Below are 15748 nucleotides of genomic sequence, written 5' to 3'. Positions count from 1 at the left end.
GGCTAGAGCTCTACTTGAACCACAACTTCACTTCTAGCTTTTGGTGGTTCATTGGAGGTAAGAATCTTATAGATTTTTCCACCCAGGCTGGCTTTGAATCTCTATCCTCAGATCTCAGTCTCCTGAGTAGTGAGGTTTATAGGCACGAGCCACCAGCGCTCAGCTACATCACTGAATACTTTTTTTTATGTCGGTTGTGGGTCTTGAACTCTGGGCCTTGGCGCTGTCCCTCAGCTGTTCAGCTCAAGGCTAGCGCTCTACCACTTTAGCCACAGCGCCATTTCCATCACTGAATACTTTTAAACTACCCACTGTAGTACCATGTCAGACAGTGAAGCCCACTCAGGAGAGACATTTGCATCGAAACTGACAAGGTCCCTAACCAGAGGAGCAGGCTGGCCATGAGACCAGACTGACTATAAGCAGATAACAAACTGGCAATGTACCTTAATTCATGTAACTTCCCTTCACGGTATTGGAAGATAAACAGAGGCACAACTGAATTTGAAGAGTTTGAGCGATTCATGAACTGGGCAGCTCCAAACCAGAAGGGGTTCTAAGACTCTGCTCAGGAGAGGGGGCATAAGGGACAGGCTCTTAGGGAGTGCTCTAACACAGTAATATTTTATGTGCTTACCACTGTATTTGATTGGCTATAGTGATCATGTGGCCTTCTTTTATCTATTCGCATCATAAGTATATTCAGTGCTTCTTCCAGTGGAGCTTAAGTTCTGTCTTTAATACAGGCAGTTTTTGTTTTTGTTTTTTTACAAGAAATGGCTCAAATTTAGTTTTGCTATGTCTGTCCATCAAACAAGAAGAAGGCCGCTGATGAAGACTAAGTGGTTTTGTCTGTTTGAGATTCCTTAGGTCGGGTCTCCATTTGTATCTACTTTAACAGACATAATGCCATCAGTAACTCAGGCTGGGTGCAGGATGAGAAAAGAACCTGGGGAGGAAAGGTATTTTAGCTTTTGCGGTTTGAAATTGACTCCCAGGCAAGTAGAGCCTCTGGAGCGGCCTTACCACCTACTGAGCAGCAGGCAGAGGAAACCTGGGAGAGCCCAGAAGGACGGGGGTGAGTGACTTGTGCTGGGGTCTGAGTGGGAGGAACTCTGGGCCTGAGCTCTGTATGAGATGGAATTCCCACCTTGCAGAGGCTTACACTGGGGCAGGGATAGGTTGTTGGATCCAAGATCAAGGTTGAGGCCCAGTGCTTTTTAGCTGCTTTGCAGTCCTCAGGGTTGTTGGCTCATTATATTCTTTAAGATTTACTTTTTAAAGTTAAGGTAAAATTGTATATATCTATGGTGCATAATAGGATATTAAAGAATATACATTCCTTAGAGAGTGGTTATATTGGGTTAACTAACATTTATTTTACTTCACATACTTTTATTTATGTTGCAGTGCTAGGGATGGAATCTGGGTCTTTTTTTTTTTTTTTTGTCAGTCGTGGGGCTTGAATTCAGGGCCTGGGCACTGTCTTTGAGCTCATTTACTCAAGGTTAGTGCTCTACCACTTTTTTTTTTTTTTTTAATTGTGAAAAAACTGTACAGAGAGGTTACAATTACATGGGCAAGATAATGAGTATATTTCTTATCAAGCATTGTAGCCTCCTCCTTTGTTTATCCTTCCCATCCCTTCCCAGCCTCCACCCCCCCCTCACCCAATCCTCCCCTCCCCCCACAAAGTTGTAAAGTTCGTTTTCGACATGACAACTTGTACTTCTCATTGTTGCAACGGGTCCACCTGTATCCTTATTTAAACGACTTGTTTTCCCCCTTCCCCTCCACAAATTATACTGACATCAAATACAGCGAAAGCAGGGGTTATACTGTGGGGGAGGGACATACAAAGCAACAAAGAAATTTATAAATGCATTAGAAACAAATGCATGAAAGAAAAAAAACCATTTAAATACATATCTTAGGGTTCACTTTCCTAACATCACCTTATCTGGCCTTTTCTGCTTGACTCATACATATACTAGATATTGCAAATACGGGAAACCATGGGACCTATGTTTTTTAGTGCTCTACCACTTTAAGCCACAGCTCTACTTCTGGTTTTCTGGTTTTCATTAAAAATAGGAGTCTCATAGGGACTTTCCTGCCCAAGCTGGCTTTGAACCGAGATCCTCAGATCTCAGCCTACTGAGTAGCTAGGATTACAGGTGTGAGCCACCAGCACTGGGCAGGAATCTGGGGTCTTGCGCATACTAAGCAAGCACTCTACCACAATGCCACACCCCAACCCCTCATATTCTCCCTCCCTGTCTCTCTTTCCCTCAACCTCTCCTTTCCCTCCCTCAACCTCTCTTCTTCCCAAAATTTGTGGTAAGAATCCTTAAAACTTACTCTTAGGGCTTTTGAAGAATAGAATTCAGCTGAGCACTAACCCAGGAGGATGAGATCTGAGCATCATGGATTGAAGGCAGCTGTGGAGGACAAATCAGAAAGACTCATCTCCAATTAATCAGCAAAAAAGTAGAGGAATGGCTTAAGTGGTAGAGCATCAACAGTGACTGGAAAAAAAAGTTGAACAAGAGCACAAGGCACTGAGTTCATGGTCTTTCGTCCTGGCTAATGTACACAGAAAAGAATAGAATAGGTTATTACTAATATAGTTTTATATATATATATAGTGCCCCTCTCCCTTGTAGCCTCTGACCGTCACTGTCTCTTTGCTCCTGTGAGTTACTGTGTTCTAGAGCCCACTGTCAGTGAGATCCCGTGCTACTGTGTTTTTCTTTGCTTGGTCTATGTCACCATGTTCCTCTGTGTGGTTGTGAGTGACAGGGTTCTACTGGGTGGATGTGCCACATTTCTTGGGAGCTTGTTTGGAGGTCCTGTCAGGGGATCACAGCTACTCCTCTATCGGGGATGGCCGTCCTCTTTGACTGAGCACAGCTTTGGGAGGGACACACATGGTGTGGTGACAGGAGAAGGGGACCCACCTAGCCAGCCGGCTCAGCTGAACCAACCCTGGCAAACCGTGGGTGACAGTCAGATTGCCCTCACATCCCACATTTCTTTGTAGGCCTGAGAACAGTCACCTGGGCTGGGCCCAGCACAGGGCTGCTGTGTTGAGTGCTGTACACAGCACATTGGTTCCCTTTTCCTGCCTGTTTCCTCATGGCAGCTGGGTGGTTGCTGTAGCTCCAGCTCTTATGCACACCTATTGGAAGGCTGGAGGGAAAGGATCTCTTTTTCTTCTTTTTCTTTTTATCTTTTATCTTTTGTTGTTGGTTCTGGGGCTTGAACTCTGGGACCCGGTGCTGTCCCTCAGCTCTTCAGCTCAAGGCTAGCCATCTATCACTTGAGCCATAGCCCACTTCCGTTTTCTGGTGGTTAATTGGAGATAGTCTCACAGACTTTCCTGCCCAGGCTGGCTTGGAATCTCCATCCTCAGATCTCAGCCTCCTGAGCAGCTAGGATGACAGGTGTGAGCCACCGGCGCCCAGCCATCCTCTCTCTCCTGGAGGAAAACATTTCCAAGATGTCACCTAGTAGATTTCTCTTTCATTTTTTCCCCACTCACATTTATCTATAGCTGGGCTATTTCCTAAGCCCACTACCAATCAGTGCTTAGTCTCTAGAGGAAGTGGAGGTGCTGGTTTCTACTAGACTTGGTCTCCTGAGCCCCAGGAGACAAGTGGCCCACCCAGGGTTGCTGGCCGGCATCATCATCACAGTCCAATCATCCCGCTGGCTGGAGATGGGGAGAGTTGAGGTTTATAGAGAGGGAAGGTCTTCTGCCTTTAATTTCCCTCTGGAATAACTTTCCAGGGACAATCCCTCTGTGGGCATCTGGGACACTGATATGCGGCTTCCTGAACGGAAGGGGCTGTTGTTCCGTCAGCTCGGTTCCATGGGCCCAGAGATCTGGGACAGTGAGCCACCTAGCGATGGTCTGGTGAGAGGATCATGAGTTCTCCATGGACCCCCAGGCACCTTGCTGTTTTCGCTTGCAGCTTGCATTGTATATGTTTCCTGGGGGAAGCCAAGATGCTGCTTTTCTGAGATCATGTGCTGCTGTGGATTCTTTCGCATCCTGCATTCTGTTGAGTACACTCAAAGTACTCCTATAGTCTGCCAGGTCCTTAAGTAAACACCTTCCTTGGGGATAGAATCTTGTCTCTCCAAGCAGGATTTGGGGGTGGGGGAGAGACAGAACACAGACAGAACAGAGAAACAAGCCCTGTTTTGAGGCTTAGTGAACAGAATCTGGGCTTGACTATCATCGCTCCGGTGGGTTGGGTGTGGTCTGCTGAGACTTTGGCTTGTGCTATTTACACCGCATGTTTCAAGTTAGTTTATAATAATCTCTGCTGGCTGGAGTGTCAGGACTGAAGTCCTACTAGAAGTGCTGTGGAATAGAATAGACAAGTAGATAATATATTTTAAATTATAGCCAGTAGTCTGAAGGAATCTGGGTTGAATATTGCATTCTACTTTGGCATATCTTAGTTATTATTATATTCAGAAAAGTGTTTTTTTTTTGTCAGTCATGGGACCTGAACTCTGGGCCTGGGCACTGTCCCTCAACTCTTCAACTCAAGACTAGCATTCTACCACTTGAGCCACAGCGCCACTTCTGGCCTTTTCTGCCTATGTGGTGCTGAGGAATCGAACCCAGGGCCTCATGCATGCTAGGCAAGCACTCTGCCACTGAGCCACCTTCCCAGCCCTAGAAAGGTGGTTTTGAGCCAGGGACAAGATGGTAATGACCTTCCTACCTTAGCCCCAGAAATTACCATGAACTCATGGTTGCAGCAGGAAGAATGGGGTGCTTGGCTGGCTTTGAGCTGTGATCCTCAGCAGATGTGAGTCACCAACACCCAGCTTTATAAGCATCTCTTGAAATGCCAGGAGGCCCCTTGCGTATATTCCTTCATTCCTTCACTTGTTCCCAGTGGGGCTGCTGGCAACGTGAATTGGCTTTGTTAGCTTATTTTGATTTAGGTTAATGTAGACAATGTCCTTTTGGAGCTTAGTTTGATCAACAATGTCAGAAAGCAACAAGAAGAAAAACAGAAAGCACAGCCATCCTTACCTGGTGCCTGGCACTGAGCTGCCTTGGAGGGAGGTAGAGTTTGGGGGTGGCACAATTGTTATTACAGAATTCAGATCTTGAACTCTGGGCCTGGGCACTGTCCCTCAGCCCTTCAGCTCAAGGCTAGTGCTCTACCACTTGAGCCACAGCACCACTTCTGGTTTTCTGAGTGGTTTATTGAAGATAAGAGTCTCACAGACATTTTCTGCCCTGGCCATCTTCAGATCTTAGCTTCCTGAATAGTTAGGATTATAGGCATGAGCCACTGGTGTCTGGTTGTGCTTTGGGGATTTTGTAACAGCAACACACAATAAACTGAGACATTGAGTGATATATACAAAATATCCAAATGCTACTTTTTTTTTTTTGGTCAGTTGTGGGACTTGAACTTGGGGCCCCAGCATTATCCCTGAGCTCTTTTGCTCAAGGCTACTGCTCTACCACTTTGAGCCACAGTACCACTTCCGGTTTTCTGGTGATTAACTGGAGATAAGATTCTCATGGACTTTCCTGCCTGGGCTGGCGTTGAACCAAGATCTTAGCCTCCTGAGTAGCTAGGATTACAGGCATGAGCCACCAGCACCTGGTTCCATTTTTAAGATGTAATCAAGATAAGATTATGAATGAGACAGTTTTGCATTCTCTTTTTGCTTTGTTTGAGATCTGATGTGTAGTTTACAGTTGTCATCTTGGACTCACCACATTTCACATGAGCAGCAGCCAGATTTTATATTCCTTTGACTCTCTATATGTGACTTTACATGGATGGACCCAGAATAGATGATCTCACTATGTAAAAAGGCCCATCCTCCATTCTCTTGGTTTACTTGACTTTCAAAATACACAACCTGCTAATTTTCCCTTTTAAAATAATAAGTCTGGGCTCCTCAGGTTGGTGTGTTGTTTGAGAAGCCCCTAGGTTTCCAGAGAATTTATTCCACCCTATTGACCTTTTTTAGACATATCACTTGTGCAAAAATCTGTCAGGAATGGTAGAAGAATTATAACAGCCGTGACTGAGTTTGGCCTTTGACTCAATGGAGAGAAACTAATTACGTGGAGAGAAAGCAATTATGGTCTGAACGACAGGCGCTTGATATTAATCCCCACCCAGCCACAGGTGCTTAGACAGAATGTGCACTGTAACACAGCACGGGGCTGGGCTGAGAAGAAATAGTGCCCAGCGGTCAATAGAAAGGGGTGGGTGGGGTCAAAGGGAAAGGGGTGGACAAATGAAGAAGACAGAGCAGGGACAATGCCATCAAGAATCCAATGAATATCCTACAAAATTAAGAAGAGTGAGGGAAGGGTGGGCAAGGGAGGGACGGGAGAGGATGTGGAAAGGGGGAGACGTTGATCAAGGTATATGGTATTCATAACCGGCTTTGTTAAATGGCAACTTATGTGTACGATGACTTAAAGATAATGATTTTTGGGGAAAAAAAAGGATTATTGTCCTGAAGAACCAGGTGACAATGCCAACCGCAGCATAAGGGCAGTGTGCTTCAGTCCCAGCTCTCTTAACGGGTATTTAATGACTTGAAAGATTTTTGGATGAGCTAGATGAATGCCCTTTGGTTTGGGGAACAGGAGGTTAGAAGTCTTCTCTATGGAGATGGCATGGTTTTATTGTCATGAGTTGGGAATGGCCTCATTACTGGGATTTTTATTTTTAATGGTCCAGGATGAACAGCTTGTCATTTTTGGCAAGCGTCCTTTAACATGGAGTTGGCTTTTATTCAACCTGGAATTGAACTACTCATTTAGTCACTTAGGTCCATATTTTCCTACCAAGACATCTGGAGATTCACTGGAAATGTATTTATTTAACTTTCAGACTCTTTTTCTTCTCCTCTTTAAACAAAATTATCTTTAAGTAGTTGTACAAAGGAGCTGCTGGGGCTGGGAAGGTGGCTCAGTGGTAGAGCGCTTGCCTTGCATGCATGAGGCCCTGGGTTCAATTCCTCAGCACCACATAAACAAAAAGAAAAAAGCCGGAAGTGGCGCTGTGGCTCAAGAGGTAGAGCGCTAGCCTTGAGCTGAAGAGCTGAGGGACGTTGCCCAGGCCCAGAGTTCAGGCCCCACGACGGGATCCAAAAACAAAAACAAAAAAACTCCAAAAAAAACCAAAGGAGCTGCTATTTAACAAAGCAGTTTACGAATATAATATATCATAATCTGTGTCACCTTTCAACATTTTCACCCATCCCTCTTAATTTGCTAGGATATACATTGGAGTCTTTCTTTTTTTTTTGGTGGTTGTGGGGCCTGAACTCTGGGCCTGGGCGCTGTCCCTCAGCTCTTCAGCTCAAGGCTAGCGCTCTACCACTTGAGCCACAGCGCCACTTCTGGCTTTTACTGCTTATGTGGTGCTGAGGAATCGAACCCAGGGCCTCATGCTTGCAAGGCAAGCGCTCTACCACTGAGCCACCTTCCCAGCCCTACACTGGATTCTTGCCTGCATTCTTTCCCCTTTTTTCTTCATTTGTCTACTCCTTTCCCCTTGACCCCACCCCACTCCTTTCTAGTACCTGCTTCCTGGTGTCCATTTTTCTGAATTTTGACTTTCCTGTTCTATGGAATTACACTATTTGAGTTTTCCCTATTGCATGTACCCTATTTCAGTTAATCCATTTGTATGCACTTGCCTACCAACCAATGTATTACTTATATAAGTTTATAAGCTAAAATCTAGAACTTTAGGTATCTCACGGGTGAGGTGTTAGTTTTTTAAATCTTTCTTGGGAGACAAGTTACCTGTACTTCAAAAAGCACTTAAGCTAAAACATGTTAAGGCTTAGAACTTGATGAATGATCCCATGGTTTCCCAGTGTAAACTCTGGTCCTTAGTAATTTTCTCAAGGCAAACAGATTTCCAGAGATATTCCCACGGGGTATTTCACCAGGGATTCCACATCCCACACGTATTCCTACAGACATCATTACGGACATCCTCATACGCATTCCACACGTGTTCCCACACGTATTCCAACAGACATGCCCACAGACATTCCTCCCCTTGATCCCCAGACATTCCTACAAGACAGCAATGTGTACATTCCACAGACATTTCCCCTCACATTCCCACAGACAGTCCCCCACTTAGTCCCACAGGTATTACATTCTCATAGCCATTCCCACAGGTAGACATCCCTATGGGCATTGTCGAGGACATGTCTCCATTTTTCTTATGGCTGTTCCCCAAGGTATTTCCTAGACAGTCCCACAGAGCCCTCCTCAGGCATTTGCACAGATTTCTCATAAATACCCTTGTAGGAATCCCCACAAGTAATCTCATCCATATCCTCACCGATATCCCCAAAGACATGCTCACGGGTATTATTACACAGTCATTTCTAAAGGCGTTCCTGAAGACATGCACACAGGAATTCCCACAGGTGCCTCTGGCTTCTCTTTGACTGGGGTTGGGGGCTTGGTTGATTGTCAGGGCCCTGGGAGCTTCCCTCAGCTGGTGTGGTGGAATGTCTGTGCCACAGGCCAGTTCTTACTGCAGCAAGGACTTCAAAGGACTCTCTGAACACATCACATCCTTAAAGAGATAGAGAGAAAAGGCATTCCCCAAAGTGCCTTCATAGGAAGGGCTTGGGCCATCCTAAGGCTCTGGCGATGCTTCTTTTGGTGACAACTCACAGTTAAATTCTCCTCAGACCACCAAGTAGGAAAAGCCATGTTCTGTCAGCTAGCCATGTTCTGTCGTTCATGTTGTACTGAGCACTTGTAAGTGGCTGTGTGTCTCTCTTCCTCCTCCTGTGGCTAGCAGGAAATGAAGCATAAAAAAAAATTCTGGTTTCTCTGATCTTAGAATGTGCTGGACTTTGTCTTACTGCCGCTGCCTTCTCTTTTCCACATCATGATGTCTTTGTAGACTCCTTGCTTAAAAAAAAAAGTGCTGAGTTGTATGTGTTTATATCGACATCTTCACCGTTTTCCAGGATGAGCGGAGCTACAAATACATACTACATATGGAATTCAAGCCTTCACGTATCACCCAGAACAGCTAGTGAGGGTGGGGACAGGAGCAGGTCTCCCTTGGGCCTGGCCAGTGGCTTCCTGTTGGACCCTGGACTAGGCACCAGGGTTTCATAATAACAGCTTCGCTGTTGGGGAAGCAATAAGCTCCCGCTCGGGCCCATGTGGGACACAGAGCTTTGCATGCGCAGCGTTCCAAACTGCAGTGGTGGCACCTGGGAACCCGTGCTAAGACAAAACGGTGATGCACACGTGTGTGTGTGTGTGTGTGTGTGTGTGTGTGTGAGTGTGTGTGTGAGTATTCTGTTCACTGACAAGGCAACAGTGAGCCCCCAAACCAGCCAGCAGTGAAGGATGGGTCCAGGTGGAAGGGATGAACCCACTGCAGCCCAAGAAAAGCCCAGGAAAGGGGTCTGGAGCTGGTGGCTCACACCTGTAATCCTAGCTACTCAGAAGGCTGAGATCTGAGAATCACGGCTCCAAGCCAGCGTGGGCAGGAAAGTCTACAAGACTTTTATCTTCAAGTAACCACCAGAAAATCAGAAGTGGTGCTATGGCCCAAAGCAGTACAGTGCTAGCCTTGAGCATAGCACTTAGGTCCCAAGTTCAAGCCCCATGGCTGACATTAAAAAAAATAATAATAAAAAGGAAGCCTTCAAAAGGGTCAGTGTGGGAAATGCTTCTTCCCCATCCTTGGGGTCAGGCCCTGGGTCATGGGACAACTGGAGTACGTGGACTTTGATTGTGGTGGCTCTGTGGTGGGGAGAGACCATGCCCTGGGGATGTGTGTGTGTGTGTGTGTGTGTGTGTGTGTGTGTGAGATCAATTGCACAGGAATACAGGTATGCTTCGCCATCTAGAATGAATCACTGAGCAATGAGGCCGCTCAAATCCCCTGCCTATCTATGGTGAGTTGAGCACCCTCAGGGTTCCAGAAAGCAGTACTCCAAGGAGGGCAGTGCATGCTCTCAGACCAGGGAGGTAAGGGGCAGGTGCTCACCTGAGCAGGCGCAGGAGTGCAGGTAGATGCCAAGGCTTGGATCCCCTGCCCAATTTGGTTGTTGGACTTGCCCAGATGTGTAGATCCCTGCGTCTTGGTTTTCACCCCTGTAGGAAAGGTGCTGGAGAGGGCAGGGGTGAGTAGCAGGAGGTTGGACCCTCCTGATTCTCCATCCCTTGGTGTGTGAGCTGGGCTGAGCATGGCTGCTGCCTGGGTATGTCTCGTGGAGGCTGAACCCAGGCAGAGCTAGAGGATGGTAAGGTCAGCACACGTGGGCTAGGGGCGGGGTAGGGGAGGGGAAGCTGTGCTTGCTGGCCCGTCAGTGTCCAGCTGTCACCGCCACTGACTCCAGACTCCCTTTTGCAGCCGTCTCCCTGGTGACAGTTGCTATGGGTGTCTCTGAAGTTCAGCAGCTGCCCCCCCATGGTGCAGGGCTCCACGCGCTGCTGTCTGGAGTCCTTTTAACCCACGATTTATTAGGTTTGTTGTCCATGATGACTTCTCCAATGAGCCCGTAAATTAGGAATATTATAAAGCATCCCTGGGGTCTTAGACAGATAACTTGTGCCACAGGGTCCATTTATGGACCAATTACGATCAATTGACATTTCCCTCAGCATCACCATCCATTGAGATGCAAATGGCTCTGGGGGTGAAGAGAGATGTCTGCCCCCCTGTGCAGTGGTTAGGGTAACCTGAGCATAGCTTCTTCTGTGCCCACAGGTTCCCCATTCCCAAGTCTAGGACTTAAAGCCATGTCATGCTGGTAGGGCCCCTTCTGCCTTCCAGAGCTTTCCCTGAGGGGATGTTGTGTTCACTCCCTCCTCAATCATGCTTTCATTCACTTATTCACTTGTTCACTGATGCATGCACTCATTCACTTACTAAGTTGCTACTCACGTTTCACTCTCATTCATTCATTCATTCATTCACTCACTCATTTTCTCATTCACTCACTCATCATCTGGTCACTCATTCATCCATTCACTCATATGGTCATTGTTCACTCATTTCCTTATATTCTCACTCATCCTCTCAGCCAATTACTCATTTGCTCTCCTATTCATGCATCCCCTCATTTGCTCATTTGTTCACTCATTTACTTATTCGTTTACTCATTTACTCACTCATTCACCCATTCATCCACTCACTCATTCATTTTTTTCTTCTTGTAGAGCGACCCTCCTTCCTTGGATGAATGTTTAACGAGGAGCCTTGCCTCTTTGGGAAAGTCTGTAATGGTATAAGTAGTAGAGAAGACGATGATTGAAAAAAAAAAATCCTATAAAACCTTGTCTGTTTCGGAGTATTCAGGTCTGCCAGAAATGTCCGTTGTCCAGAATAAGAAACCAGGGCATGCTTGCAGTAGAAAAACTTGCCTAAAATCAGAGAGGAGAGGAGCAGGAAACTTTGGGAAAGTTCTGTTTTACTGTGAGCTTCTGTCACTGCTTTTGTAAAATGGGGTACGACAGAACCTGGGCCTCAGGGGGGACCCAGAGCAGCTTTGCCGCGTTTCTCTGGGAGGCTTCTTTAAAAAGAAGAGAATACAATTCTTTCCTTACGTAGGGACTGCTAGCACTTTCTAGAAATACCAGTAGTCACCCAGAGATTTTTGAGGAAAAAGTTCGAGCTGTGAACCTGAGGAGAAACAATTTTCCCCAGGGGCACAGGATCGGTGGTGGGGCAGAGCCAGGCTGGAGACTCAGCTAGAATGTGCCAGAGCCCAAGGACTCTGGGGCCATCTCCCCCAGTGCCAACAGCGGACATTCAGAGGGGAGATGACCTGCCCGGCAAGTGTGCAGCCCAAGGCATGGCCTGTCTAGGCAGGACAGTCCCAGCCCTGGCTGGCTGTGTGAGTCCTGTCTGGTGACTATGCAGACTCAGTGTTCTCATCCCTTTAGAGGGACCAATGGCTTCTGGGTCGCAGCCTCCTTATAGTGCTAGGTTTCAGCACTGACCTGGGCACCAAGTTTGGGCCCTGATTGGTCCACACCAAACCTCATGCTGGGCTCTGATTGGTTCACACCAAATTCCATGCTGGGCTCCAGTGGGTCCACACCCAACCCCATGCTTGATCCCTGACTCCCTCTCCTCACACTGTACACCCACCACTGGCAAACGCTGCTGCTCAGACCTATGCCTGGTCTCCAATCCCCTGATACAGGGCCTTAGCGCTGCTGGAGTGAGTGACTTCTGTCCCACATGGGCCATTATCGGCGAGTCCCCTGCTTCCCTCTCTCCCATTTCAGTCCACCAAGGCTGGCTGTTCTGCGAAAGGGCCTATCCCGCCTGCCATGAATCCAAGTAAGGGACAGTGGCCCACAGACTTGGACCCTGACTCAGTTCCCGCTGCACATGCCCGCTGGCTGGCTGTTTCTTGGAACATCTGAGACACACAGGAGCCTTTGCATTTGACATTCCTTCTGCCCAGAATGCTTTTCCCTGCACCATCTCAGGCTCATTCCTCCCAGTCTTCTCAAGTACCACATTTTCAAGTAGGCCCACCTGCTCTGACACCTTTGTCCCTGCCACCCCGGGCCTCCTTCTTTCTTTTCCTGAAGCCCCTATCCTCACTCACTCAGTTAGCAAGCTGTGGGCTAAAGCTGGTCTGAGCCCTTCCTCCTGCCCTCCCCACCCCAATTGTTTTATAAGTCCGGAGGGCTGGAATGTTTGGGAGGTTTAGTTTGCCCTTGCATTTCAAACACAGAGCCTGGTGCCACACACACATATCAATCCCAACTAATATTCATTCATCCAAATGAAGGAAGGTGAAGACACTGCTTTGAGTTTTGCTCCCCCCATCCCCCCCCCCCCGTAGTGTTTGCACTACCTTTCCAGTCGTAATACCTACAAATTTGTGTCACAAGCCACGAATGGTCTGCGTGAAGGTCAGATCCATCTGTCCAAATGCAGACTGACCTGTCGCGGAAGCAGACAACACTGTGATGAAAGGAGGTTCATTGTGTGCCATATTTAACACTATTTTGGTACATTTAAAATTCTCTACCAATTGCTTTTTGTTGTTGTTGTTATTGTTGTTTCTTGGGTCCGGTAGTGGGGCCTGAACTCTGGGCCTGGGCACTGTTCCTCAGCTCTTCAGCTCAAGGCTAGCGCTCTACCACTTGAGCCACAACGCCACTTCCGTCTTTTTTCTTTTTGTTTATGTGGTGCTGAGGAATCGAACCCAGGGCTTCATGCATGCAAGGCAAGCGCTCTACCACTGAGCCACCTTCCCAGCCCTGTTGTTGTTTTTGAGAGAACAAAGAATGAACCACATGTTTCCTTTTGTGGGGAATTTTTCTGACATGATGGCATAAAGCTTTGTTAAGAGCAGGGTCATGTCTGATTGGTTTTCACAGCCCAGTTAGAAAGAAGGTCTTTTTTTTTTTTTTGCTAAAAATGCTTGAGGGCTTCATAAATTTTCCTGAGGGCCTCTATTAGAACTTTGATATTTAAATTATTCTCTGTGGAGGTACTTACTCATTATTCTCATTGATTTTTCTCTTTGTTAATTGTTAAGGGTCAAATCCTTCTGCATAGCAACTAATAAGTAGCTTTTTTTGTTTGTTTGTTTGTCAGTCATGGGGCTTGAACTCAGGGCCTGGGTACTGTCTCTGACCTCTTTTTGCTCAAGGCTAGAGCTCTAACACTTTGAGCCACAGCTCCACTTTTGTGTTTTATTTTTATTTTTATGTTTTTAGGTGGTTAATTGGAGATAAGAGTCTCATGAGAACTTTTCTGCCCAGGCTGTCTTTGAACCACAATCCTGAGATCTCAGCCTCCTGAGCAGCTAGGATTACAGGCGTGAGCCACTAGTGCCTGGCAGATTTTTCTTTTTTCTTTTTTTAGAACTTACCATGTGCCAGGCTCTGCCTGGACACTCATGGATTTAGCTTTACTACAACTGGGAGGTTATATTAAGATGTGTATGGTGTAGGGAAACTGAGGTAGAGAGAAATCAAGTAACTTGTTTGTGACTGTGCATCTGGTCAGCAGTGTGCTACAGCCAGCTTTCTGTGTCAAAGTCTCTGTGTGTGATTTGAGCCACACTTTAAATTGCTTTGCTCTGTCTCAGAAATCCTGCATTCTCAGTGAGATATGTGTTCCCAAGGGAAATGAATCTGCATTTCAGGTGCATGGTATTCTGGGATGTGAATGTCCCAGATGGATGGATTCATGACTGACACAATAACCTCAGGCTGTGGAGAGACTGGTGTTAGATAATGTGGAGGAGTTGTTATGTGTGGACAGGGAAGAAATCGCACAAGAACTCCTGTAGGGAGAAGTAAGTTCGTGGTGATGTGAGTGAAGAGCTCAAGTGAAGAGCTTGGATTCACTTTCTCCCGTGCTGGGAATTCAGCCATGACAGCTGGATGTGGCAGGCTGGGCTCGGGTGGATGGGAAAGAGCGGGAGAGAGGCATCAAGTTAGCCTTGTCTGCCCGTCAGCCCTGAATGGGCTTCTTGTGTGATGTAAGCAGTCTCAAGGACAGGCCAAGATAGTTTGGTACCCATGTTCCCGGCATGGGGCGGGCGAGTTATGCGGCCTAGGGCGCCTAGAGATGGACTGGAGTTGGTACATGTGGGTTTCTCAAACAAGGCTTCTTGAATTTAAATTTTTATAAGTGTATCACCTCTATCATGTTCCACTTCCTCCCTCCTTCCTCACTGCCTTTTTGCAGTCATCCTTCGGTGATTTCATGCTGCTTTATTCATGTATATGACGGAAACATCCTTCCATCCTGTTCACCCCTCCGAAGCCCTTCCCTTCCCTTCCCCCACCACTGATCCCCTCTCTTACATTTATGCATCGTTATCATCTCCTCCATTTTCAGTCTACACTTCACAAATGAGCAAAAAGATTCGATATTTGGCTTTTTGGAATCTGGCCTAATTCCATCTCCATTTCTCTTATTTCAGCAAATGACATAATTTCATTTTTTATGACTGAGTAGTATCAGTATCTCATGATTCCAGTGTGTGTGTGTGTGTGTGTGTGTGTGTGTGTGTACACGCACACACATGTGCACATCTAAATTATTTTTCTATTCATTTGTGGTAGGGCACTTTAGTTGATTCCATGGCTTTGGATATAGTGATCAGAGCTGAACATAAGGATGCAGGTGTCTCTCTTGTATTTCTTTTTTTTTTTTTTTTTGGTTGGTTGTGGGGCCTGAACGCTGTCTCTCAGCTCTTCAGCTCAAGGCTAGCACTCTACCACTTGAGCCACAGCACCACTTCCGGCTTTTTTCTTTTTGCTTATGTGGTGCTGAGGAATTGAACCCAGGACCTCGTGCATACAAGGCAAGCGCTCTACCACTGAGCCACCTTCCCAGCCCCTCTTTTGTATTTCCTTCCTTCCTTCCTTCCTTCCTTCCTTCCTTCCTTCCTTCCTTCCTTCCTTCCTTCCTTCCTTCCTTCCTTCCTTCCTTCTTTCCTTCTTTCCTTTCTCTCTCTCTTTCTTTTTGTCTCTGTCTCTCTCTGTCTGTCTCTCTCTTTCTCTTTTTCTTTTGTTGGTCATGGGGCCTGAACTCTGGGCCTGGGCATTGTCCCTTAGCATTTCAAGGCTAGTGCGCTACCACTTGAGCCACAGTGCCACTTCCGGCTTTTCCTGCTTATGTGATGCTGAGGAATCGAACCCAGGGCCTCATGCATGCAAGGCAAGCACTCTACCACTGAGCCACCTTCCCAGCCCTCTTCT

At 46.8% G+C, this 15748-nt stretch overlaps 1 protein-coding gene across 1 annotated transcript in view; it reads right to left on the bottom strand.

Moving 5' to 3' along the window:
- The window catches only part of Isx (intestine specific homeobox), a 32853-nt gene extending 20735 nt beyond the window's left edge, over positions 1-12118 (bottom strand). Inside the window, exons 1-2 of the mRNA XM_042693042.1 lie at positions 12008-12118; positions 10050-10170 (exon numbers count right to left, since the gene is read on the bottom strand). Coding sequence (XP_042548976.1) covers positions 10050-10170; positions 12008-12118 — 232 coding nt within the window. The remainder of the gene's footprint in view (positions 1-10049; positions 10171-12007) is intronic.
- Positions 12119-15748: the final 3630 nt, after the last annotated feature.

Source organism: Dipodomys spectabilis, unplaced genomic scaffold (genome assembly GCF_019054845.1).
Source record: "Dipodomys spectabilis isolate Male_0828 unplaced genomic scaffold, ASM1905484v1 ptg000163l, whole genome shotgun sequence".
Lineage (NCBI taxonomy): Eukaryota > Metazoa > Chordata > Mammalia > Rodentia > Heteromyidae > Dipodomys > Dipodomys spectabilis.
This window is presented reverse-complemented; position numbering and strand designations above follow the sequence as displayed.